The 25121-nt window shown below is 51.8% G+C and overlaps 1 protein-coding gene across 2 annotated transcripts; it reads left to right on the top strand.

Moving 5' to 3' along the window:
- Positions 1–6: 6 nt before the first annotated feature.
- On the top strand, positions 7–20687 carry RBPMS2 (RNA binding protein, mRNA processing factor 2). Of its 2 annotated transcripts, XR_002118752.1 has the most exons (9): positions 7–171; positions 7540–7617; positions 8284–8322; positions 8844–8906; positions 9659–9809; positions 10224–10372; positions 12890–13052; positions 19210–19279; positions 19503–20687. XR_002118752.1 is itself a non-coding variant. In XM_010717154.2 (8 exons), exons 1-7 carry the CDS (start codon positions 112–114, stop codon positions 19270–19272), a joined length of 603 nt encoding a protein of 200 aa, XP_010715456.1. In that variant the 5' UTR covers positions 7–111; the 3' UTR covers positions 19273–19279; positions 19503–20687. The 2 variants fall into 2 exon arrangements, 1 of the variants encoding a protein (XP_010715456.1); XM_010717154.2 differs by lacking the exon at positions 12890–13052.
- The last annotated feature ends 4434 nt before the right edge of the window (positions 20688–25121 follow it).

Raw genomic sequence — 25121 nt, 5'->3', positions numbered from 1 at the left:
ACCGCATGTGAGCCGGGAGGGCAGCTCCGCACCGCGCACCGGCACCGCACGGCACCCGCTCCCCGCTCGGAGCTGCTGTTTCACTCGCCTTCACACCCCCCGACCCCCACCATGAGTAACCTCAATAAGGACACCGAGCACACCAACGGCGGAGGAAACGTTGAGGAGGAGGTGGGAGCTCGTGGGACGCGTTGGGGAACGCGTTTTGGAGTACCGAGAGCCAGGCGTCGGGGCTCCTGAAGCACCGGAGTGCGGCACGTCGGGGCTTTGGGGTCCCGGGAGCAGGGACCTGGAGCGCCGAGGGCCCTGCGTCCAGGGAACCGGGGCTGTTGGGGTTTTGGAGTGCTGGAGACCCACGGTATCGAGGCTCAGGAGCCTTAAGAGCAGGGATGCAGAGCACTGAGGACCCGAGGGTTCCAGAGTCCTGAGAGCTGCAGCATTGAAGCCTCACGGTGTTGAGGCTCTGGAGCTGTGGGAGTGATGAGCCAAGGCGCTAGGGAGTTGGGACTTCTGGGGCTCTGGAGCTCTGTTAGTGGGGATCCAGAGCAGTGGAGACTCGAGGCAGCGAGGCTCAGGAGCACTGGGGACTTGGTGCCTTGAGGTTTGGAGCCCCAGGAGCTGTGACCTGAGATATCTGGGGTTCAGAGCATAGGGAATCAGGGGTTATGAAGGCTGCAGCACTGAAGACACAGAGTAAGAACGGGATTGGGATGCTGATGCATCTTTGGGCTGCAGAGCTGAGGTCCAGCTGTAAAAGCTGTAGGGCTGGGATGTCGGGAGTCCAGCACTGCAGCACAGTGTGCATTGGCATTATCCAAGGCTGGAAGTCTGACTACTGGCTGCAGTGTGGTGAGCTCTGGGTGATTTTGTAGTCTCATGAGTCAAGGACCTCATTCCCCTGGGGTTGGAGCGACTAGGCTCTGACGTCCAGATGCCAATATAGGTGATAGGGATAAACTTAAACTGTAGTGATGGCGGCTGCGCCAACAACCTAGCTGGGGCTGTGTGCCACCCTAGCCCCTATCCCCATCCTTTAGATGGTCATCATGAGACAGAGCACATGATGGGAGGGCTCCTGAGCGTCCCTGTGCTGCGGCCCACAGAACCATCCCATGACCCTTGGGGTGGTGGTGGTGCAGCAGGGTCACCTGCCCTCCTCCATCTTGGAGGAAAACGCAGCGTTTTGCTGCAGTCCTCCACGCCTGGCCCTGGGGAGCAGGAGATGCTCAGCCCCCTCCCCTCGCCCTCCTCCAGCACGCCGTGCGCTCATACCGCCGCAACATGGCGCCCGGGCTGGCTGCCCGCCGCCCACTGGGGCCGTACGGTCCCTGTGCGCCAGCTGCCTCTGGGCCAGCGTGTCCTCCATCCTGGGGACCTGGCTAATGGGGTGGAATGGATGGGCAGGTGTCGGCTGCGGTGTTCCTTCTGCTGTGCTGAGCGAAGCTGAGGTGACGCGATGTCACTCCGCTGGGAACGTGTCCCACCTCGGTGGGCGGCACTGGGAGGACGGCGGGTACTGGGGGCCGTGTGCTGTTTTCTGGGTGCGGGGAGGCTCAGCACCAGGGGGTTCCATGGGCTGTGAGTGCAGAGCTGCAGCTGTGTGCTCCAGTTATCTGCTGGCTGCTGTGGTGCTGCACCCTTATGGCGTTTGGGCAGTTCGGAGAGTGCGTTGCCTCCAGCATGATGCTCATTACCTGGAAAATGGGGCTCAAGGTCCGTGCCATGGGGTGCGGGGCTGGCTGAGTGACAGAGGTGTCCCCTACTCTGCACTGCACGCAGGGAGAGGGATGGCCCAGCCTACACTCTTAGATGTGCTGCATGGTGGTGGCTGGGGATGCTTGGAGGTGATTCTGGGGCCAGTGGGATGTCCCCATCCTGACTGCTTGGGTTCTGTAGTGGTCCTCTGTAGGACCCCACACAGGGCTGTTTTACCCAGCTGAGCAGGAGCTGTGCTTCTCTGCTGAGGATCCTGATGGTGGCGTGGGGACCAGGAATGACCTCATGTTCAGGGGACTTTGCCACATCCCAGCCAACCCAAATTCAAACTTTCACCCAGAGCTCCCATTGCTGGGTGTCAGTTCACTCCCCATTAGCAGTAGTTACGTTTAATTACTGAACTGAACTGTTCAACCCCAATGCAAGCAGGAAGGGTGCGCTGGGATATCTTCCTAAGCTGCGCAGAGAATAACACCAGATCCTAGAGCTGTAAATACCTTTTCTGCTTTTCACCTTCCTCCATGAGCCTACTTTGCTGCTTCCCTGAAGGGCACTGCGTGCCCCAGATATGGCGATCCGAAGCTCCCAAAATGAGCCTTTCCCTTTATCTAATCTTCAAGCCCCCACATCTCGCAGCCCCTTCCTGCCCAGTGACATGCTGAGCACAGGAATGCCTCTTACTCCTCTCTGGGTCGCTAATGGGAATGTTAAACAAACAGGGCCGACTGTCAGCCCCTGCTGTTCCTCACCAGACACCTCCCCAAAGCCGATCCCTCCCTACTTCTGCTATCTTCTGTTTAGTTTTCCAGGCAGCCGCCGATCTGCGTGACAGCACCCATCCTGAGGGGCACTGCTGGGTGCTGTGCACTCTCCTTGCTTTCTCCAGCAGCCCAAGGAGCTTGCTTGCTTACCATGCACCTTGTGGGTCCGTCCCATTGATGCAGAGGTGTTGGTCCTGCTCTGGTTGGGATTTGGAAGCCTGATGTTAAACCTTCCTCCCCCAGGAGGACACTGGAAAGGTCCTGGGAACTGCTGTGTTCCCAGGCTTCCTCTATCAATGGGGCTGCTCTTACCAGAGGGATGGGATGTGGGAGTCTGTCTCCTGGTGGCCCTTTAAATACACCCTAAGGAATGGCTTCCTTCTCCTTCCTTGCTTGTTCAAATCTATGTTTCTTAGACACCAATCTGAGTTGCTTTGAGCATCAGTATTCCAGCTGGTCTCCATGACACGAAAACTGTTCTTCCTTCTTGCCTGCTGGTCTAGTAAACAAGACCTGGCTTTGAAAGTGAGTTTCTCTCCTTGGCTAGCCACAGGAGCTATAGAACAGAGCTTTCCATAATGGAAAATGGTTTTAAGTGGTGCATGGTAAAGCTCTGAAGGACCCAAATCTAAGGCTTCCTTGCCAAGATGGATAAAATAGGAAGGATAGTCAGAGCATCTGGAATGCAGCTCTGAGAACTCCCGGCATTGCTAGAGGAATTGGCATTGTGTGAAGCCAAGTGTGACTCTTTGGATCTGGTAGAGAAAGCTTTTGGAGCAAGAAGATATTTTTGGGATTGTAGGTCTTGGCCATGTTAATCTTTGAGTCATGAAGATTGAGTGGTGGGATCACAGAGCTTCTGCCTGTCCTGGCTCTGAGTGCCCAGAGTAAAGGCTTCAGCTCAAAGCCTTCTCAGAGTGAGAGAGTGCTCAGCACCTTCTCTGTAGGAGCACTGTGCCCTATCTGGGAGCAAGGAGCCTTTTCCTGTCTGGGTATTGACCTCTGCTATGTGCCCTATAGGAGCAGATGTTGTCACTGTGAACACAGAGGCATGGTGTACGTGTGAGACCTTGGCTTCCCTTTGTGGTCAAAGCTGTTGTTCTGGGAGCTTGGCTCCCCATGCTCTCCTTGGGGGAGGATGGGCTTGCATCTGCCCTGCCCCTATCCTCTGGGCTGTACTGTGTGTGTGGGGTCTTGTGGGGAAGAGTGCCATGTGGTGCAGAGGGGAATTGTGGCTTGGTGCTGCTTAAAGTTGGCACTTAGGGTCTGTTTTTGTGTAGCACTGCGCTGTAGTTCTGTCTTGCCAGGAACTGGTCTAATGCAATGGTGGTTCAGTCTTGTGGTTGCTTGGCATCCTATCAGCGTCCTCAAAGGTGTGACTTGAAGTGACACTCATAACTAGTGTTACAGCAGAGAGCTGCTGCAAGCTTTCAGCTTGCCATTGCCTGGCTCGTGACCTTGGATGCAGATGAGGACCCGAGAGGATGGCATACCTGGGGAGGGTCCTGCAGCCAAACCCACATCCTACGCTCAGGGCAGAAATAGTAGGTGGGAACTCATCTCCCACCAGAGCAACAGCTGTGAAGCTGCCCCACTGGGATAAAAACTAGCAGAGCTTCCTCTGCCCCAGCCATGTCCTATTCTTGGGTGCTGCCCTGTTGTGCCAGGGCTTATCGGCACCCATGTGCTTCCTGCTGCTCCAGGCAGCTGCTGGTACCTCTCCCTCCTTCCCCCTTTGCTTGAGCTCCTTCCTGCCCCGACCACAGGAGCAAAAGCCCTGTAGGCCATCTGGAGTGGCCCCATTGGGTTTTTAGCTCAGGCAGTGGTGTTCCTGAGCCTTTCCTTCTCTGCAGCCACACTTTGCATACTTGGCTCCTCGCCTTTCCCATCCATGCCTTATAAGTCCTGGCTCCCGGGACTGCCTGCAGCCTTGCTGCATTCCAGCAGCCTCGTGTCAAGTGGCTGCATCCCGAGAGCTCTGATCTTTGGGGCACTGGGTGCCCAAGCAGAGTGCTAATGGGATGTGTTCCCATGGGAGCAGCTGTGGGGGCTATGGCGTGGCGGGACCCTTTGGGGACAGGTAGTGAACCTGACTGTGTAGAGCAGGGACCTGACTGACTTCGTAGGGTCTCAGCTTTGTGAGAGCAGGGGAGTAGGAAATGGATATCAAAGCTGCGTCCTACAAAAGGGGAGGCTGTGCCTTGTTCACTTGTGGGAGGATTCAGAGCAATCTCTTGACGAAAGCCTGGAGACCTCCCAGAGCAGCCTCGCAGGAGATGTGTGCTTGTGCCTTTGCATTTTTGACATAACTTGACCCTTGCCGAGCTGCAGGGCAGTATCTACGTGTTCTTATGACTCCCCTTCAAGCTTATATGAAGCAAATGTGGCCAGGAGATGTGGACCTGAAGCTTTGGTGCTGAGAACCCGGCTGTGCTCACACCAGATATCTCTTCTGGGGCGCGCAGCAGTGTAAGAAAGGCTTCAGAGCCACTGAGGATCGCAGCACTAATGGCTTCGTCCTTGTCCCTCCCTGCTTCTGCGTGGGAAGCTATGCTGGGATCCTCCCTCTTCAAGCGATGGCCTAGATGGTCCTGTCCATCCTGGCACAAATCCTGTTTTCCATGGCTCTCCTCCATCTCTGCCGGGTGTTTGCACCAGGGACATCCCCAGAGGGGGCTGGGACAGGGAAGGGAATATATACATCATCTATATAACTTTTTTTTTCTTGTCTTGTGGCTTTTTTAGCTGCCTCTGCGGGGAAGCTGAATGTTTAAGTGGATCTGGTGCTGAGTGGCAGGGAATTGAACTGGGGCAAATTGATGAAGGCAGAAGAGTGGAGGTCCTGGTGGTCTCTTGAAGGGTTTAAGGTTCTTGGAGAGCCCTGCAGAAGTTAACCCACTGGAAGATGCTTTCCCAGACCCCTTACTGTTTCTCTTCTATAATTGCTCTTTTTGTATGTAGGAGGTTGGCCTAAGGTCCCACCTCCTCCCCTAACAAGTTCTTCTGAGCCAGGACCTTTCTTAGTCTGTCTCATGCTCCTTGGGCACATACTGTTTGGAGATTCTGGCTGGTGGCACTGGGGATTGCCCAGGCTTTCTTGGGGTGATGCCTGTCCTTGCCAGCTGCTGTGGGTTGTCTGGAATCCCTATTTCTCGATCTGTGTGTTGTGACAAACTGTACTGGAGGCCAAGGGAAGCTTTTAAGCTTTGGAATAATGTCTCCTGTTCCTGTCCAGATGAGGACAGCATTAGGGGCTTGTTCCCTCTGACAAAGAGCTTTCCTGGACACCTGCATTGCTCTGTTCAGGCTGTTGTAAGGGCTTTGGGTAGCTGACTTTCTCCCTCCCCAAGCAATGGCATATCTTCCATTCTGTCATGCCTGTCGCAAGGACTTACTGAGCTGCACATCACGGGACCATTTAGAAACCCAACAGGGATGCAGATTTCTATCTGCTTGGAAGAAACATCCATTTCTGGGGCCTGAGCGCACTCAAATCCTGAAATATTGAAAAGGGATGGTGCTTTCACGTGGCTCAGGCACATGTGCCATTGCACTCCGTGCAATGTTTCCCTGCAAGAAATGGCTGTGTGTCTTCTGGGAATGCACAGCAGCCGTTCCACATAGCCCATGCTGAAGCCTGAAGTTGTCAAGGTGCTGGCTTCTGGCTGCCACTGCTTGCTCAGCTTGGACGTAAGATGGTTCTGGAGTGATGTGCTGTGGCATCAAATGAGGTGCTGGGCTTGGTGGGGAGGACATGAGGAGAGAATAAGGATGCTCAGTGCTTGTGTCCCATATATGCTGGCCTAGAGAAGGGCTCTGCATCCTAAAGGGGGTGGCAGCAGCCCACTGAGGTGCTCGCTGGGTGCTGGCAGTCCTTGATCCCTCCACATGAAGGGAATGAGGAGCAGAGCATCCAGGAATTTGTGATTTATGCCCATCCTATAGGGTTTAAGGTACCCCCTGAGCTGATGCGAAAAATCTCTCTGACCTGAGAGAGGAACGTGGGGGGGGCACTTGTTCCCTAATGGAAAGCAACAGAAACATTGTGTTTCTTCTCACTTGAGTGGGAAGAGAGATTTAATGAGGTGTCAGGTGCAACCCACTTTTCCTGAGGAAGGGGAGATGGCCAAGCAAGGCTAAAGTGTGGGTTCAGAATGCTTATGCCATGGAAGTGTGATAGGGATGTAAACTCCAGCCTGGAAGTGGGCTAGGAGATGGGCTCTGTGCTCCTGGTCCTGCTGTGTGTCCTTCCTAAGTGTATCTGGTATGATTTGGTGCCAGTGGGCATTTGGGTGTCCATGCTGTCCTTCTGTACTTCCAGTGTTCCATAGGCATGTTTGGGATTGGTTCAATGGGCGCCATGCTCAGGTGACTTGAAAGCAGTGAGTGAAGATTTCCATCTTGTTTCTAGAACCTTTTTTTTCTGTCTTCCCGTGCTTCTCACTCCTGGTCAAGCTGAGCTTGTTTTCTCCCAGTCCTTTTCAATGATGACTAGTGTTTTGGTGACCTCTGTAGCACATAACTTCCCATTCTAGCTCTATGATGACTTACAAGAAATCTTGGCAACTTCATCACTCTGCTTCCTATGGAAATAGGCTGGCAGCCAGCATCTCCCAGTGCAGGGAGAAGGTGGCTGTGATGGTCTTGCTGCTCAGCAGTGTTCTTCCCAGCCTTTAGCACTGGTTCATATTCCTAGCTATTTGTGTGCATTCTACCACTGTCTGTTGAAGTCATCTTCTGGTGTTGTGTTTGTGCTTCTGCGAAGGCATTTGGATTTGTTTGACTGTGGGGCTGCTGTCCATACCCTATTCAACCCAAGATCTTCTCCTGGAGCCTGAATCTTTTGTGAAGGTCTAAATCCCACTGTGGGAAGGAGAAAAGGCCTGACTGCATCTTGTCCAGGACAACACTCCTCTAACACAGGGAAGTGTTAGTGCCTGCAAGGCCACCATTGGTGCAGGATGTCCTAATCCCACTGTGCCTTGCTTCTGAACTGTGCTCTGTATTCCTACTGCAGTACTAAATATTTCCTTTCAGTAGACCTCGTTGACCTCTTTCCTAGGTACGGACACTGTTTGTCAGTGGCCTTCCTGTGGACATCAAACCCAGAGAGCTCTACCTACTCTTCCGACCATTCAAGGTAAGGAAGTCTTTGTGTTTTGTCTTTAGTGGAAAAGATGCTATCTTGTGGCCAGCCTTGCAGCAAAGCTCTCTGGTGGCAGGGAGCAAGAATGAAGTGAGGAGTTAAGCCTTCTGTTAAAACTTTGGGGAACCTGGGAGGTCTGGTCCTAATGTCTTGGAAGTCTTTCTGTAGTCTGCAGCATGTGTTGAGAGGAGGTTGGCTTTAAGCATTTAGGTAAGCTTGATGTACCTGGGCTAGGACGCATGTACTGATTAAATAATGTGGTACACATAAGTCAACCTGCTGTTGCTTCCATCTAGCTGTGGTGCAGGAAGAGGGCACGAGTGGCTCATCAAAATGAGCCTCTTCCCAAGAGCTCTCGTGTTCCTCACTTGAGCAGGATGCTCATCTTTTAATAGCTTGGCAAAGAGCTAGATTTCTTCCCAGAGAGGCAGAATAGGCTAGTTGAGATGGGATGCCTTCTCTGCTTTGTGATTGTCTTCTCTTTAGGTGGGAAAGAGTAAACTGGCAGCCTTAGAGATGGGTTAATAGATCTCCCTCTGCAAAGCCTGTCTTGTGTAGGGTTTGGTGCTGCAGGAGCTCCTGGAGCTGTTGCATCATGGCCAAGTTTTAGCTTGGCTCCTTCAGGAACCTGACGCTGTCTTGCTTTCTTCTCTTCTCTAGGGCTATGAAGGGTCACTGATCAAGCTAACATCAAAGCAGGTACCTTCTTTTTCTAGAGTTTGGGTATTTCTCCCTTCTGCTCGATGGGAAGTGGGAACAGATGCCATTTCACTATGTGCAGCATCACGTAGGCAGCTGGGTTCTGCTCATTGTGCCTGTCCTGGTAGCTGGAAGCTCTCAGTGTATGCTGGATGTCTCCTTATTGCCTGAGACTGGCTGGGGGTCATGGATGCTGGATAACAACAGGTCCTTCAGCCCTGCACCAGAGGTCCTGAGTCCCATTCTAGCAGCAGGTCTGCTTGTGGGCAAGGAGCACCTTTGCCAGAGGCTTTCAGGATGAGAAGTGCCTGCTATGTAGGAATAACGAAACTTTGGTGTGCTGGGAGAGGATAGAGCAGGAGTTAATGATCCAAGGCCCTTCAAGCTCTGCTTTGAAGGCACAATACAACTTTGCTTGGCCTCTTCTGCTTGCTGTTAGCTATCTGGAATAGAAAGGATGGCAGGGTAGGTAGTGGATCTAAAAGATATTTCTAAACTGAAATCATTGTTGTTTCTTGTAGCCAGTTGGTTTCGTGACCTTTGACAGCCGGGCTGGTGCTGAAGCAGCAAAGAATGCCTTAAATGTGAGTACTGTAGGTACTGGGAGGGCTGGGGGCCATACACACTGCTGTCACTTGGTCTGAGCACAAGTGATACTTGGCTTGTCCCTAGCATAGGAAGAGCCAAGGAGTCCCAGCCGTGCCCTCAAATGTGGTAGTTAACTGGTCATGCGGTTTCCCAGAAGCCAAGCAGGAGAGCTGGTCATATTTAAGGGTGCCATTAGTCTGGGTAAGTCCTTGTCCTGGCCTCTGACCTGCTAGGAGCTCTGCTGCCAGATGGAACCTGCTCCAGAAAGATGCAGTGTAGGGGAAGCAGCCTTCCCATGCTGCTGCTCCTGTGGCCAGAGCTGTCTGGTACAGCTGTCAGGTAACAGAATACATTTGCAGCACTTCTGACCTGCTGCAGAGCTCGCCTTGAGTCTCAGGGTGTGTGCTCATCCAACCCAGGCTGGTATAGGTGTAGAAGCACCACAGATAGGAAGCTCCAGAGCAGACAGAGCATCTTAGCTCCAACAGATGGATATTTCCTGACTACTGCCAGTAGCTGTCAGTGCTTTGCTGGCTGGTGAACTGCACATAAAGAGCAAAGCTGTGTCCCTTAATGTGGAAGCAGTGGGTCTTAGGTCAGCTAAATGGGGAAACGTAAGCATGAGGTGACAAACTGGGTATGTGACTGCAGAGTGATGGCCCTTGTTGGGTTTGTTACGTGAATAGCTGCAGGCAGCGCTGGGACAGGAAACCTCTCTGAGAGACTCCTTTGCTTTCTTCTGTCACAGGGCATCCGCTTTGACCCAGAGAACCCTCAGACCTTGCGGTTAGAGTTTGCTAAAGCCAACACAAAGATGGCCAAGAGCAAGCTGATGGCCACACCAAACCCCACCAATATCCACCCTGCCCTGGGCGCACACTTCATTGCACGGGACCCCTGTGAGTAAGCTGGGATGCAGCTTGAGGGCCAGCCTGGGAGGTACCTGGCACTGGGAATGCTGGTGGCAGGGCTTGGTGCAGCTGAGCCTACAGCCAGGGTGGGAAGGAAATCTGTGTCTTCTGGCTGATATCTGCCAGCAGGTGGGGGTTGCAGGAGAACAGCAGGCATCTGCTAAGGCTTCTGACCAACTCTGGAAGTGCTGAGGAAGCAGAGTGGTACCACTAAGGGCTTTAAATTATCTCTAGGTGCAAAGCAAGAAGGGACAGTGCAGTGCTGTGCCGTGCAGCCTTGGCATGCTTTGGTGATGTTCCTCTTAAGCCTCAGAGTTTTAACTTGGGAAATGCGGAGCCTGTCCCTGAAAGCAGGCAGTTGGTCCAGCTCTGAGCTCGCTGTCTCCTTGTCTCTTTGTCCAGATGACCTGACTGGAGCGGCTCTAATCCCGGCATCCCCAGAAGCATGGGCTCCCTACCCACTGTACACCACGGAGCTCACCCCCGCCATCCCCCATGCCGCCTTCACGTACCCAGCGGCTGCTGCTGCGGCCGCTGCTCTTCACGCTCAGGTGAGTCTCTCCCTTTGGCCCCTGCCGAGAGAGTCCTTCCCCTGGTGCTTCCTCCCTCGGGTCTCTGCTCGGCTGGTTCTCCCCTGGCCTCTGCACCTTGCTCCTGGGCAGAGCTCTTCCTGCTGCTCCAGGCCCTGTGCGGGCTGCAGGGCGAGTGGTGGAGCTGCTGGGTATGGAATAAATGGGAGACACGAGTGCAATTGAAGCTCTGCTGCTCCCCGACCCTGCAGCCCCAGCTTGTCTCATGGGTTGGGGGAAGGGAAGGGTTGGGGTGAGTGCTCAGCTTTTGTCTGGCATTGGTCCCCATTGCCAGAGAAGCTTTTTGTGTGTCTGCAGGGAGGATGTGCTACGTGCCAGCAACTATGACTATGAAACATGCTCCTTGAAGCAAAGGTGTTGGACCCTGTGGGTGCAGTGCAGCCACTTGCCATAGGCTATGGAGGTGCTGGTGGTGCATACTGCTGCCTGCTGTTGCAGGGGCTGTGCTCCCTGACAGCTGCAGGCATAGGGATACCTCTACTCGTCTGATACTGGAATCACAGTACGTGAAAGCATGATTTTCTTCTGAGGCCACCAACCCCTGCTAAGCATAACCACCCCCAAAATGACAAATGCAAAAAGAAAGCTGAAGTACAGGTTAGATCTGAATTCCATGTGAAAGTGCTTGTTTTGGAGCACTTGTGTAGGAGACCTACCCTACTTGATGTCACCAAGGGCTCTGCCTGCTTCACTTTCTGCTCCCATAGTAGTGGGGGGGCCAGGGCAGTGGGGCCCTTGGCTTTGTTCCCAGAGCATCAGGACCTAACTGCTTGGCTCTGCTTTTCCCTGCTTAGCCTGGGAGGAAGAAGAGCAATGTCCCATCCCCTTACCCACCTGGCTAACAGCTGAGTTGGCCCTTCAGCCTCTTCTTGCTCCTCCAAGTGTTTTGACCATAGCTGAATGGCTTCAAGCCAAGCTTGTGTCCAGATGCGATATAGAGGAGATGCAAGCTCCTCGCCTGCACAGACTTGTCCTCTGCTGCTTTTGTCCTGCTGGTGACCTAGCATTGGGCTGATGCTCCTGCAGGGTAGTTCTAGTGTTTCTAGTTCTGGTGTTCTAGGTACGCTGACCCTTCACTGGGTTACTTCCAATTTGAGAGTTGTGTGATGTTCTTCAGGAGTTAGTGATGGTGCCCACAGTTACAGGAGCATCTGAATGTGCTCCTGGGCAGCCCAGGAGAGCAGATGTCTGTGCTTCCCTTGTGTAGGGTGGTGGAGCCAAGGGCTGTTGCTGCCCCTAGTAGTAAGAACCAGGAATGCCCTCTCCATCCTGGCTGGGACTGCTGAAGAGTGTGGAACCATTACTGTGGTTCCTTCAAGGATGATCATCAGTGACTGTACAGGGACCCAGAGCAGCAGGATCAGACACCAGGACTTTATGGTGTGTAGGGTGGACAGAAGAAAAACTGCTCTCCCAGAATAAAGGAAGCCTTCAGTCAGATTCTCTCCATCTGGGTTTTTAGTTTAAGCCCTCCAGCTGGTAGGCTACTTGTGCTGGACAGGCAGCTTAACTCTCGGAGGACTTGTAGCCTGGAGAGAGACTCTGGCTCCAGAGAGATACTGGGAGGACATGGGATGCCCTGCCCAAGCAAGTCCCTAATGGGTGATGTTCCCATAAGCCATGGGAAGTCAGTGTGTCTCTTCTGAGCTGTGGCTCTGCTGAAGAAGAGTGGCTGGGCTGGCTGAGCAGTTACAGCTGCTCCTTGCTGCATTGTGCTTGAGTTGGCTGTGATCTCACAGGGAGACATTCTAGTGCAGCATACATTACCAATAAAGTTTTATGGGGTTAAACATTACTGAAGTTGGCAGCTTGGAGCTGCCTGATCTCTGGCTGGAGCCCTTTTCCTTGCAGAGCTGAGGCAGGGTGGAGTTAAGGCAGTGAGAGGTGACTTTTGCTCTCAAACTGGGCTAAAAGCTGTAACCTTGGTTTTGGTGTGCTGAGCCCTCATTCTCACTGGTAGGCTTGGCGGTGGTGGACACGCGAGCTGTTCTCTAGGACAGCGGTAGCTCCTCCTCCTGGGATTCTTCTTGGCTGGAGGATGTTCATAGGGATGGCTGTAGCAGCTCCACGAGCCATCAGCACTGCAGGGAGCATGTAGCTGAACGGACACCTTGGTGCAAAAGGTTAAAGCTTGAAGCACTCAGTCTCACAGCCCTGTGTTCAAGCCTGGTAGAAAGTAGGTGAGTAGGTGTCTGTCATGCTAGAGGGCTGGCAGGAGATGACAGGAGGCTGGTCTGACCTCAGCTCATTTGCCAGAAGCTCTCAGTGAGCCACTTGCAGAAGAGCAGGGTGACTGCTGAGCTGCTGTGCCATGGAGATGGGGTCCCTCCAGGCACCAGGCTGCCATAGGTGTGACTGTGACCTGAGCCGGCACTGCTAAAAGCCTCTACGTGTGGGGGATTCCACTGACTTTAAGACTGTCCCATGTGCCTTCCCTCCCTCCCACCCTCTCTCAAATCCCTCCTTTGATGTCCCTAGTGAACTCCAGCCATGATGCCAGCGCAGGCTAGCCCTGAAGCTCAGAGCTGTCCCTGGAGATGGGACACCCTAGTGATGCCTTATTGCAGCTAGTGGAGTGGCTGTGCTACAGCTCCATTCCTAGAAGTGTTAAGCATGACGGCAGCCCCGTTTGGAAAGACTGGTAAGGTAACCATCTCTCCTCCAAGATGCACCATGGGATTTGCAAGCTTCTGCCCATCTCTGTAGCCCATACTTCCTTGCCCACCCAGTGCATGGGCCTCACGCTACCCACCCACCAGAGCCTGGGGAATGAGATACCAGGCTTTCTTTCTAACCCACATCTCCAACTTGGCAGCACATGACATGGCGCACACAGCATGGCACCATCTTACATCAACTCCTCCCAGCTGAGCCAGGCTTGGCCAGGTCCTGCTGGTGGGAGGGGAGCAGCCCGGTTGAGCTGGGGCAGGGATGACCCTGCCACTTGGTGTGACAGAAACCTGGTTTCTCCCCATCCACAACCCTTCAAGGGTGACCAGAAATACACCTTGACCTCACTCCTAGCACACAATGGGGGAGGTGAGTGACGTGATAGCGATAGCACACAACTAAATTCTACCGGGCACGTTTAGACAACAGCACTTGGCGGTCACTTTATTCCAGAATTGCATATCGGGACAGACCCTGCCCTTAGTCATGGGTCTAAACTCACCTCTTTCTCTCCAGTTACTGGAAATGGAGCAAGTTCCTGCCTGGAGCTTGTCTTCTCTTTGCGGCCTGAAACCACAGCCAGGCTGCGGCTCTTGTGAGCTGTACTGAAGGGCATCTGACTGGGATGGAAGGGAGCAGTGTAGGAGACTGGGAGGTTGGGAAGAGGGAATGTGGGAGAATGGTTGCTATGTTCAGCTCTAAGCGAATAATTGAGTCTAGGATCGCTGCTTCTTGTGGTGGGTAGTGATACTGGGGAGAGAAATCATCAAAGATGGGGGCCCAGGTCTGCCTTTGTCCTTGGAAGACTCTGGGGTGCACAGATGTGCTGAGTTGGGAAGAGGGGGAATTGGTACAAGGATGGAAACCAGGATACAGTTTGTCTTGAGCCCTTTAGACGCGATGAAATGTTTCAACTAGCATCTGTGTGATTGAGTTGGACTGCATTGTGCCTCTGCTGTGAAACCGTGTGTTCTCTAAGCTAGGCTTTGGGTGTGCAGTAGGAGACAATGGGGCTCCTATCATGCTATCAGTGCACCTCTGTAAAGAGATGCTTCCAAGATGCCTCTGCACCCCTGAGGGCTGGACTTTCTTTGGGAATTGGGTAGAGGAGTGGATGAAGCTGGTGGTAGTCACTATATGGTACATGTAGGAGACCAGGCTGAGTAGCCAGGACCTAGAAGGCTGTGGCTGATGCTCCCAAGGCAGGGAGCAGATCATGGAATGGAAGCTTCCAGCTGCCATCTTGGTGGGTTGGCTGCCCAAGGTGCCCCCACAGTCTCCAGGCTGTTGTTAGCAGCAGAAACATGGTTTGAAGGGGCATCCTTTGGTGGAGAGGGGGTGAGGGCAGGATTCTGAATCTGGGATCAGCCAAGGGAGTGGAAGGAGCAGTCAAGCTCTGCTTCACGGTAAAGGCCAGCAGGACTCAAAGGCTTCCCAACACCAAGCTGAGGCAGAGCCCATCGATGGAAGGGGAGGTCAGTGTTCTGCCTAATTCTCCAACCTTTCCTTCTGGTGAGCTGCCTGAGCTTGCTTGAGACAGGCTGGATGTCTTTGAGCTGTGGAGTGGCTGGACATAAGGCTGGTGCCTACAGCTGTGACCTGCAGCTGGCCCTAAATAACTGGGAGTGCAGGGTGGGCTCAGATGCTATGTTCCCCTTCAAGAACTTGCCTCCTGTTGGGATGCTGCTGTTTGCTGGGGTGGGATCAGCTGGATGCCACTAACCTGGTAGTCTTGGAGCAGTGGACAGCCCAATGACCTGTAGGACCATGAGGATTCTGGCTCTGTGCAGCACTGAGTTTTGGCACAGCCTTGGGGTTCCATCTGCAAGATCTCCTGCACATCACATTGTGGTGGCTGATGGACCTTCCTGGGGTGGGAGGCTGGAAACAGCAGACTTGTGTGTTGTTGTAACTTGTTGCCTGTTCACTGGAGCTGTCACGTAAGACTCATCAGGATTTCAGGGCATATGTCCTTAGAAGTGTGAAGCATTCTCCAAGACTTCCATGTGGTGTTTGCCCAAGCTCCAGTAGCTTAGTGCTGGCACAGGCTGACCAAGGCAAACTCTCCCCAAGTGAGCTGTTTCTTGCTAGCAGAAAAAGCAGATGTGAGATGCTCTCTGCTCCTTGGGGAGCACCCATTCTCCCAGCATCACTGGATGAGTGACTTGGACCAAGATGCCATCAGCAGCAACTTCCCACCTACAAGGTCTGTGAGCTGCCTCGAAGCTGAATGGTTCAAGGCACTGGATGCTTCCCAAAGTCCTCCTTCTGAGCAGTGGGAATGGATACAATCTTCTTCTGCGTGCTTACAGCATAGGATGTGCTGCTTTCTAGCTGGCTAGGGACTGCTTGCTTCAGCTCCACTGAGATCTCCTTGGTGCTGGGCTGAGCTACTTAGGTCTTGCACATTGTGCAAGGGTTTGCCTGTTTGCCTTCTCAGCTCAGGGCCCTGGAAGCAGGAGGCACAAGTGAGATGTTCTCAGTACCAGCAGCAGACATGTATCTAGAGAGTGCTGCTGGGTGATGGTAGTGCTTGTAGTATGCCTTCCTGTCTGACCTTTCCTGCTGTGGGTGTTGCTGCCATCTGCTGTGTTTCCAGCTTTGGAACATCCTGCTGGGGTCTTAACAGCTCCCAGAAACACAACAAAGGGCTGATTTGTCCTGCCCTGTATAGTAGGGAGGGCATTCTGACAGCAGGGAGGTAGCAGGACTTCCATACAGAAGGCAAGCAAGAAAAATGCAAGTTGACATCGGACTCCTTTCCAGCTGTGAGCTAATACAGCTCCAGAAGCAATGGTGTGTCTTCCAGTAAAAGCCTCTCTTGCTCTGCTTTCCCATCCCAGTTTTGGATAGCCCCATCCACTCTTTCTCCGCTCCCATCCTTGATGGTTGTATTGGCAGGACCTGCTGCCTTGCAGCCCACTAGAGACAGCCCTGCAGATCCTCCTGCCTAGCTGCATTCCTTCCAGGCAGCTCCAAGAGCAGCCTGCTCCCAGTGCCTGGGAAAAGCAAGGCATTTTGAGGGATGTTAAGATAATAATAGAAACTGGCATTGTCAAGGCTCTGTTTTCTTAAAGAGCATGTCAGCTTGGCTAGATGATCCCATTCTTCAGGAGGAAGATGGGATTTCTGTTGGCAAACAAAGGTGCTAGAAGCTTTGGAGTGCACATCTGGGGCAGAAGGTGGCTCCTGTGAGAAGAAGAGTTTGGGGACGTGGCTGGAGGCTGGGCTGGGTGCACGTGCCCCACTGCCTTGCCTGCTCACGCCAAGGACTGGATGCGTGGGATGGCGGCCGCTGCTGGGTTAAGAGCGTGGCCTTGTGAAGGAAGGGGGAGTTTCCTGTTGCTTCAGGGCAGGAGGAAACTGCTTCCAGCTGTCGAGGGGAGGGGTGCTGGATGGGGAGATGTGGCTGTGCTGAGCAAGCACCTCCCAGCTGTAGGGTTTGGATAGCTGGGATCCAGCCGCTCTGCATAGCTGATGGAACTGGCAGGGCTCTCCCTGTGGGAAGCATCAAAAGAAGGATCTCTGCTCTCCAGCTCTGCCTTGGGGCTGTTCAGTTTCTGGCTTCCCAGGTCTTGTGCTGGTGGAAGGAGGATGTGGCTGTCACAGGCAGCTGTGTTTTCTGGGAGGTGTGACCTTGGTGTCCCTTCCTGGCAGGAGGCTGCTGTCTCAAGGTCCTGGCACTTGCTGTCTGTGTTTTCATTATGAAGCCTCTGGCCTTTCTATCAGGTGACAGACCTCTCCTCCTTCCAGGGGCAAAGGAAGTAGGGTTAGAACAGGGATGTATTTAGCTTGGAGTACAGTGCTGAGGCCATCACTGGCTCTCAGTAAATGAGTTTTCAGCTCTGTCTTCTCTGAAGACCTGTGGGTGTCCTGTGGAGGTCTCGTGCATGGTAAGGACTGCCAGATGACTTTGCAGCAGGACTGCTGCTGCATGTATGACCCAATGTACTATAGAGCAGTGTGCGAGGTGCTTAGAGAACAGCCATCCATTGTTTCCTGGCATTGCCAGCTGCTATCTCACCCCAGAGTAGCCTTCCTGGTGGCTTAAATTTGAAGGGACCAGAGCGTTCTCTTCCCCACGCTGAACACCCCCAGCTCCTCAGCCCATCTCCATAGCAGAGGTGCTGCAGCCCTCGCAGCATCTCCGTGCCCTCCTCTGCCCCGCTCCAGCAGCTCCGCACCCTTCCTGTGCTGGGGCCCCAGGCCTGGACGCAGCGCTGCAGCTGGGGCCTCACGAGGGCAGAGCAGAGGGGACAGTCCCCTCCCTGCCCGCTGCCACCCCTCTGTTGGTGCAGCCCAAGATGCCGTTGGCTTTCCGGGCCCCAGATGGACACTGCTGCCTCGTGCGTGGCTTTTCAGCCACCGCAGCCACCAAGTCCTTCTCCGCAGTGCTGCTCTCATGAGATCTTCTCACATCTGTGCTCATAGCTGGGATTGCCCCGACCCAAGTGCAGCACCCTCACTTGGCCTTGTTGAACCTCACTGGGTTCACATGGTCCCACTCTGTGAGCCCTTCCTTCTGTCGTATCCACTGTAGCATTCAGCTCAGTGCCATCAGCAAACTCCATGCCATCATCTGTGTTGCTGATGAAGATGCAAACAGCACCAGTTCTGAGACTAGACCCCTAGGGGACACCACTCATCACTAACTGGCTGCAACCACCCAACTTATTCCTTATCCACTGAATATGCCAGCCATCAAATCCATCTCTCTCCAACTTAAAGATGAGGATGTGGGGCAGGACCATGCCTAATGCCATGCAGAAGTCCAGATGGATGACATCTATTGCCTTCCCCTTGTCCTCCAATGATGTCTTGCCATCACAGAAGGCCACCATCTGGGTCAGGTTTGACCTGCCCTTAGCGAAGCCATGCTGGCTGTGTAGGATCACCTCTTCTGCTTGCATATGCCTTAACATTTCTTCCAGAAGGATTTGTTCCTTGACCTTCCTTGGCACAGAGGTGAAGCTCGCTGGCATGTAGTTCTCCAGATCTTTCTTTCTTCCTTCCTCACTTTCTTATAACTGGGAGTGATTCTCTCTTTCACCGGGGACTTCACCTGACAGCAGCAGCTTCTCAAATATGATGGAGAGCAACCTGGCATGTCTACTGCCTGCTTACAGCCTATGGCAAGGCCAGATGTTGATCATCGATGACATGACAGTAGTAGATAGCCACCTCCAAGTTGGATGAACCATGAAGCCTCTACTACCAAAGCGTTCATTTTAGTAGCTGTGTCTCTTTCTTCACTCCAAATGGGGCTCGCATTCAGGAAAACCTTGCCTGTTGTCCCTGTATAGCGCTTGATTTGGTTACCGTTCCTACATCTGCTTGTTTGTTCCTTCCTCGTGACAGAGCAGCACTGGGTGGTAGAGGTGTTTGGGGAAGCCTCCAAGTCCTGCTGGCTCATAGCTCTGCTGCTTGTCTCCATGGTATGGTTTGCCCCGAACCTCTTCTAATGGTTGTGTTAGTTTTTTAAAAAGCTCTTTGGGTCTTTTTTGTGTTGAAAGAGGTAGATTTTACTTGAGTCAAGTGGAAGAATTCTGGTTTAAGTGTGTTGGATTGTGGTGTCTCTTTTGTTGGCTGAGGGCAGACTGGCCACCATCTAGTAGTGATGGCTGCCTGGTGTGAGCCTCCTCTGCCCTGCCTGAGCCTGAATGGAGGAAAAGCTGTAAATATGGGATGTCTGGGAGAGTGTGAGTGTGACTGGGGGATCAGTTCCTCTTTCTATGCACCTCCAAAGTGACAAGCTTCACACACAGCCTGGATGGTGTTGGTCAATGTATTGTAGTGAGCTGGGTGTAAATTTCAATGCTGTCTGCTGGTTATGGAACGTACTTGGGATGGTGAGACAAGCCCTGGGATGGGGAGCTAGCTCCCTTCAGGTGTGTGGGATCCTTCTGCCCTTCTTAAGGGAGGACCTGTCCTGGTGAGCCTCAATCTGTACGCGCACCAGCCACCAGGGCTGGGTGGTGCCAGCACTTAGAGCGCTACTTTGGAGTATGTCCTGGTGCCTCCTTTCCAGTACTGGAGCTATCTCTGCTCACAGGTGGCCTAAAGGAGCTGGGCTCTGGTTGAAATAATCCTGGATCATGGACCTCTGGCGTGGCTTTCTTTTTTTCCAGATGCGCTGGTATCCTCCTTCTGAAGCTACCCAGCAAGGATGGAAGTCTCGTCAATTTTGTTAGTTTGTTAGTAAGTAACTAATTACTCCTGGAGCCTTGTCTTGTCTGTCCTTGGGCTCCCTGAGCTCCTGCGGGGGGAAGGATGGGAGCTGTTACCCACCCCATACACCTCATGTAGGATAAGGTTGGCTTTGCTTGGTGGGCAGTGGAATCAGATCCACCTTGGTGGGCACAGGGAGAGCAGGGTGGGCCACAGATCCTACCAGCCCTGCTCACTGTCCTCTTTTCCGCAGCATCTCTCCTGGGCTCCTGTTCCTCCTCCCTGCCTCTCCATGGAGGGACGTGCCAGGGATGATGGCTCCCACCTCTCACTTTGGTTTGCGGCCAGCGGACAAAGCGCCCGGCCCCGGCGCATCCCCCTCCGGACTGTGAAGCCGCCGCACACCGCCTCCATCCCTCCGTCCCTCCATCCATCTGTCCGTGCTGAGCTTTACCATCCGGCTGCGCCGACACCCGGCGAGGGCTCGGTCCTGAGCTCGGCTGAAGGAAACGAAAGGCAAATCGGGTTTTGCATGTTTTCTGGCATGAATTAAAACACTTAACTTGTGTATGTGTGAGTGTAAGTTTGTTTGTTCTAGCGTTTGTGTAACCGTTAGCAACAGGTCCTACAGACTGATCCATCGAGGTTTTCATCTTGCGTCGGTGAAGACTTGGCTCTGAGAAATACGAACTGTCCTTGCCTCACCCCTTCCCCACCTCTGCCCTCCCCCTTCCCAGTACAACCAGAAGAATTTGAAAAAATTGTTTTTTTCTTTTTCTTTTTTTTTTTTTTTTCCCCCCTTTCCTCCAAGTACGATGCACTGGGTTTCTGTTCTCATCCATCCTCCGGTTTTAAAATCAGGGTTATTATATATATTTTTTTTTTTTTCAGACTTCTATATATAGAAAGGCTGTAAGCTATCTAACCTCTTTTATTTTTCTTCCCCTCTTTTTCCACATCCCTCTGATTGGAGAGAATCCAGTCCTGCCAAATAATCAGCCATCCTTATGGGAATACCGAACAAAAAAAAAAGTATGAGTATTTTTGTACCATGTGTAATAAGGAAATATTTATGCATCATAAAGAATTTCTTGTGTGTTTGTGTGCAATTAATTATTATTATTATTATTATTAAAAGAGAAATTGTAATCCTGTAAGATAAGTTAATGTTTAGTTAAAAGCTTGAAAAGAGAAGGGTTGTCTTCTGTACTAATGATTCAGTTAGGCATCGTAAATGAGAAATTGTGCAATTTTTGTTTTAGCATCTTATTGCTTGGTATTGAAGTGCTTTAAGTATTATATGACCATGGCTGTCTCGCTTGTAGTAAAAGATTTGAGAATAAGTTGCTCTATACTTGCTGATCCTATGAGAATGTGAAACTGGATAATATATGAAATGCAACAAAAGAAAAAAATATATACCCAGAGGCTGCTGTGACTCTGCTGCTGTGTGCTGTGTTCTTGTGGGGCTGGAGGTGGCATGGGGCACCCCCCTGAGGAGGACGTGGGGCTCTTTGCCAGGAAGGCTCTCTGCTTTTGGGTGTTTTTCTTCCCTCCCCCCCACCTCCCCTGGGCCTGGGGTGGCCTCACATCCGTGCCAGCGCTGCTCCTTGTGCAGCAGACATGTCCATAGAAGGCAAAACGTGCTGGAGCTGCAGCGTGGCCCAGGTCCTTCATGGCTGCATGAGCAAGCAGCTGCAATACCCTCATCTATGCCTGCCCGTCCACCCCAGTACTGCGCCCTTGGGTGCTGCGTGTCCCATGGGGGTGGTGGTCTGGGCACAGCCAAGGGTTTGGGTCACCCTACATTCCCTATGGTGTGGGGTGAGAGCTGGCATAGGGTACAGCGGTGGGGCTGTGGGTCCTCTCCTTCCTGCCTGCTGTTCACTGAAGCAGAAACACCTCTGAGAGCATCCCCAGTGACGGGAGCGTGTGAGGTTTTAAATTATGGAGGAGAGCTTTTTTTGTTGTTGTTTAAAAAACAACAACAACAAAACAAAAAAGAGGGCTTTAGCACATGCATTAACATGGCCAGGCGATGAATAATTGATGCTCAGCTCTATTAAGCTTTTACACCGGGAGCGGGCGCAGTGGAGCTGAAGTAGGTCACGTCTGCACTGAGGGTCCCTGCTGTTCCCCCAACCCAGTGCCACTGTGAGCAGCTGTAGTATAAAGGGTGCAGAGCCACGGTCCTGCTTTGACCCTGACCACCTCTGAGGGCTGATCATCACCATGCAAAGGGACTCCTGGGGGCAGGGAATGGCTGTGGGTGAGGTACCTATGTATCCATACGTCTATATTAACCATATATCTATCCAGTCATCCGTATCTACCAATAGATTTGTGTGTGTCTGTCTGTATATATGTACATCTCTCCTTGTAGGTGTCTGTAGATACATCTATTTCTAGAGGTACATCTGTAACTATATAGATATCTATGTACACGTCTATATCTATACATAGATATCTGTAGATAGATATGGATCCCAGCCCCTGTTTGGACAGGTTGGGCATGCAGCAAACAAGGGAAGCCAGCAGGAAACCCAGGTGCCAAAGTCAGTCCCTGCTTGAAATGGGAGTTGAAGGCCAGAAGACAAAGTGTTTAATGCCTGTCTTTCCCCAGGACCAGCTGGAGCACGGAGCTCAGAGATCTGGGCATCCCGTGAAGGCGAGGCTCCTTTGGTCCCACCAGGACCTTTGCAGGATCTGGGACCTTCATCCTATGCTTGCTTATGAAAGCAGTGCAGACAGCTTCTGCAGATGATTGAAATGGTTCCTGCAAAGCCCAGCAGCTTCCATCTGCTGGCCTGCGGCGGCAGCGCAGGCAGAAGGGCCTCTGCTGTGGCTCTCCCTCCCCAGAGCATCCCTTCTCTCTCAGGCTGAAGTCTTCCGTGGTTGAAGACGTGACCTCAGGCTGGAGGACAATTGTTGTGCATCTCCGAGGAGAGGACGGGTGGCTCCAACTTGAGCTCTGTGTTGCTTTTCCCAGTCCTGCTGGTGACCTCCTTTCCTCTGCAGAAAGGCCCTACCCAGGTGGCTGCCTGCAAAGCCAAACTCCATAGGAGTTTATACTGATCAGACCTCAGCAAATCCCTCTGATTTGCTATTATTCCCAGCTTCTGAAATGATTCCCCAATTCCACCTTCAGGCATTGGAAGCAGCAACCCAATATTCCAAAGAGGGAGCACAGAAAGACACAGGTGACATATAAAAGACACAGGTGTGATCCAAGTGTGTAGGGACAATTGCACCCTGCACAACAGGTGGAAGTTATTATATGGGGGAACTACCTCAGGTCAGAGCCTCAGGAAATAGAGGCTGCTCTGAACGAGGAAGCTCTTGCAGTATGCTTTCAGATGGACTGCACAGTACAGTGGGAAAGCCAGGAGGTGGCATCCAAGACCTGAGCACACAGATCCAGAATGGTTTCCCAAGCAGCAGCTTAGGAAGAGGTTACAGCTGGGGATAGCAGATGAAACACATCTGGATTTTGCTCTGCACCTTTCTCTTCACATTGGGAAAGGCACTTCAGACAAAGTCATTCTGTGTTAAGTTACTGGAGGGAGATCCCATTTTTTCATCAGCTATAGCATGCCCACAGAAAGACCCCACTGAATCCCAATGGGCTTGCTAAGAGGGTCTGGGCTTCCAGCAAGAGAGAATGAGGAGTGTGATGCTAACCATCCTGATATGGTATGGGTGAGGAAGCTACCAGCCTACAACAGTGTTGGGATGATGCAGCAGATGGCACTAGGAGACCAGCTCAGGAAGATCTGAGTTAGTCAGAATGCCTGGAGGGAGATGAAGCTATCTCTGGAATCGTAGAATCATAGAAATCATTAGGTTTGGAAAAGACCTCTAAGATCATCTAGTCCAACCATCCACCCACCACCAATACCGCCCACTAACCATGTCCCTCAATGCCACATCTACACATTTCTTGAACACTGCAGGGATGGTGACTCCACCACCTCCTTGGGCAGCCTGTGCAAATATCAGCCCAGTACAGACCCTAGAGCCACTGGGCAGGAGGCCCATTATTTCCTACACTCTCTGGGCACAGCAGACTGACTCTAAAGCTTTATCTGGTGGGCTTCATGCCACCATGATAGACACACTCCTTATAGCATCCTCTGGCTCCCAGGAGGGAGTGGAAACCTACTGGGAACCAAATCTCCCTGCCGCTTGCCCAAGAAAGAGAAGAGAAAGTGGAAGGAAATGAGTAAGCTTAGAGGGTTTGGGGTAGAAACATCTTGCGAATGGCCAGGAAGAGGTCACTCAGCCTACACATGGCACTGTTGATAGATGCCAGCTGATTCACTTGCTCTGGGAACAGGTTCTGGTGCTGCAGTTCGAAGCATCATTGTTAGCCAAAATCAACAAAAGCAGCACTGCTTCCACGTGCTTGGCTCGATAGGGCATCTAATGGTTTGATAGACACCCTGATAAGCACATCACTGCCTCCACCTACAAATGGAACAAAGTTATTCCTCAAGAAATAATGCATTTGTCACCCTCACCACCACCACCCTGCACCCCATAGCTGAGTCTCTATGGGGATGTTAATGAACAAAAGTATCTCCAATCCCAAGAGCTCATTTCTGCAAGGAAAACATTCCCAAGTAAATTACTGACGACAGGCCATGACTATCCTATTTCTGAATCAATCCTTGTGTTTGTGTCCCATCCACATCAAAATGCTGACAAGGACAAAAGGGGAAAATCTTATTACATTTTAATTTCATCGCCATATTTTAGGTTACCCTTCTGGTGGGCTGGGAATCAGTAATGGAATACTGATTTTCCATGGAAATTACCAGTTGTAACAACATCCTCTCTTTTATAAGTGTGGCTTTGGGGCAGCCAGGAGGAACTAGAGTAAACAATTTCTCTCGTGCAGACCAGCCTCAATGTGGTAGTATCTTTCTGAAATGCAAACTCTGGATTTTTTAACAGCTGCATCTTAAAATGGCCATCTCTTGGCTTGAGCCAAGTGCTGTGACATGGACATCTTGTGCCTCTAAAAAAGGCCTACTTGGAAATCCCAGGGACCACTGTCCTTGTTGTCTAAAAATATATTTGCCGTGGTTGAAGAATTAAAGATACCTTGGGAGGAAGCATGGAGTTCCCGTGATGGATTTAGTTTTATTAAACAGACACAGGAGAACCTATATCTTAAAAAAAAAACCTGGTCCCTTAAAAACTAATCCCTACTGAGAAAGGGGGGAATTTCCAGTTGGATATAAGTGAAAAAGATGACAGTGAGCTGCTGGACAGGGAGCAAAGTAATAGAGTGAGATTTCTAACCTTGAAGACTTTCAGTGCATGGCTGGAGAAGCTCTTGGGCACCCCATCTTAACTTGGAGCAGGAGGGTGGGTTAAGCCTTTCAGCCCTCACACTTTCTCTGATTCTTGCAATTTATGTGGACGTTGAATAGAAGAAGGGATATATCTGCTTAAGAAATTCACTCTGGCCACATTCAGTAGGAAGAGTCACTTATCACTTAATGCAAATAGCCAAACTTCTTTTTAACAGATCTTATTTCTTAGTGTTTGCTTCTCATCATGTGTACCCTTAAGAAAGCACTGTGCAAATGAAAAATGGAAGCTAGCAGCTTTTCGAAGGGTTTATGTTCTTAAAAAAAGATCATTACACATGCACACATCAACCCAAAGCCAGTAAGTACCTTTGGTGTCCAAGGAAAATATTCTGTGGTTAAGAGAAAGGTGATCTCCCGCAGATATTTGTTTGCATGTCAGATCAGAGTAAAGCTGCCATGCACGTGAGGATCTGATGTCATCCCAGTAGAATTTTTTTCATGGACAATAATGTATGTTGTTTCAGGCCCCTATTAAAATGTGTTTTAACCCT

The sequence above is a fragment of the Meleagris gallopavo genome, chromosome 12 (assembly GCF_000146605.3).
Source record: "Meleagris gallopavo isolate NT-WF06-2002-E0010 breed Aviagen turkey brand Nicholas breeding stock chromosome 12, Turkey_5.1, whole genome shotgun sequence".
NCBI classification, from domain to species: Eukaryota; Metazoa; Chordata; class Aves; order Galliformes; family Phasianidae; genus Meleagris; species Meleagris gallopavo.
This window is presented reverse-complemented; position numbering and strand designations above follow the sequence as displayed.

Coding starts and splice junctions, on each gene's coding strand:
- RBPMS2 (XM_010717154.2), top strand. CDS start 112: ATGAGTAACCTCAATAAGGACACCGAGCACACCAACGGCGGAGGAAAC. Junction 7,618..8,283: donor TACTCTTCCGACCATTCAAG/GTAAGGAAGTCT, acceptor TCTCTTCTCTAG/GGCTATGAAGGGTCACTGAT. Junction 8,323..8,843: donor TCAAGCTAACATCAAAGCAG/GTACCTTCTTTT, acceptor TGTTTCTTGTAG/CCAGTTGGTTTCGTGACCTT.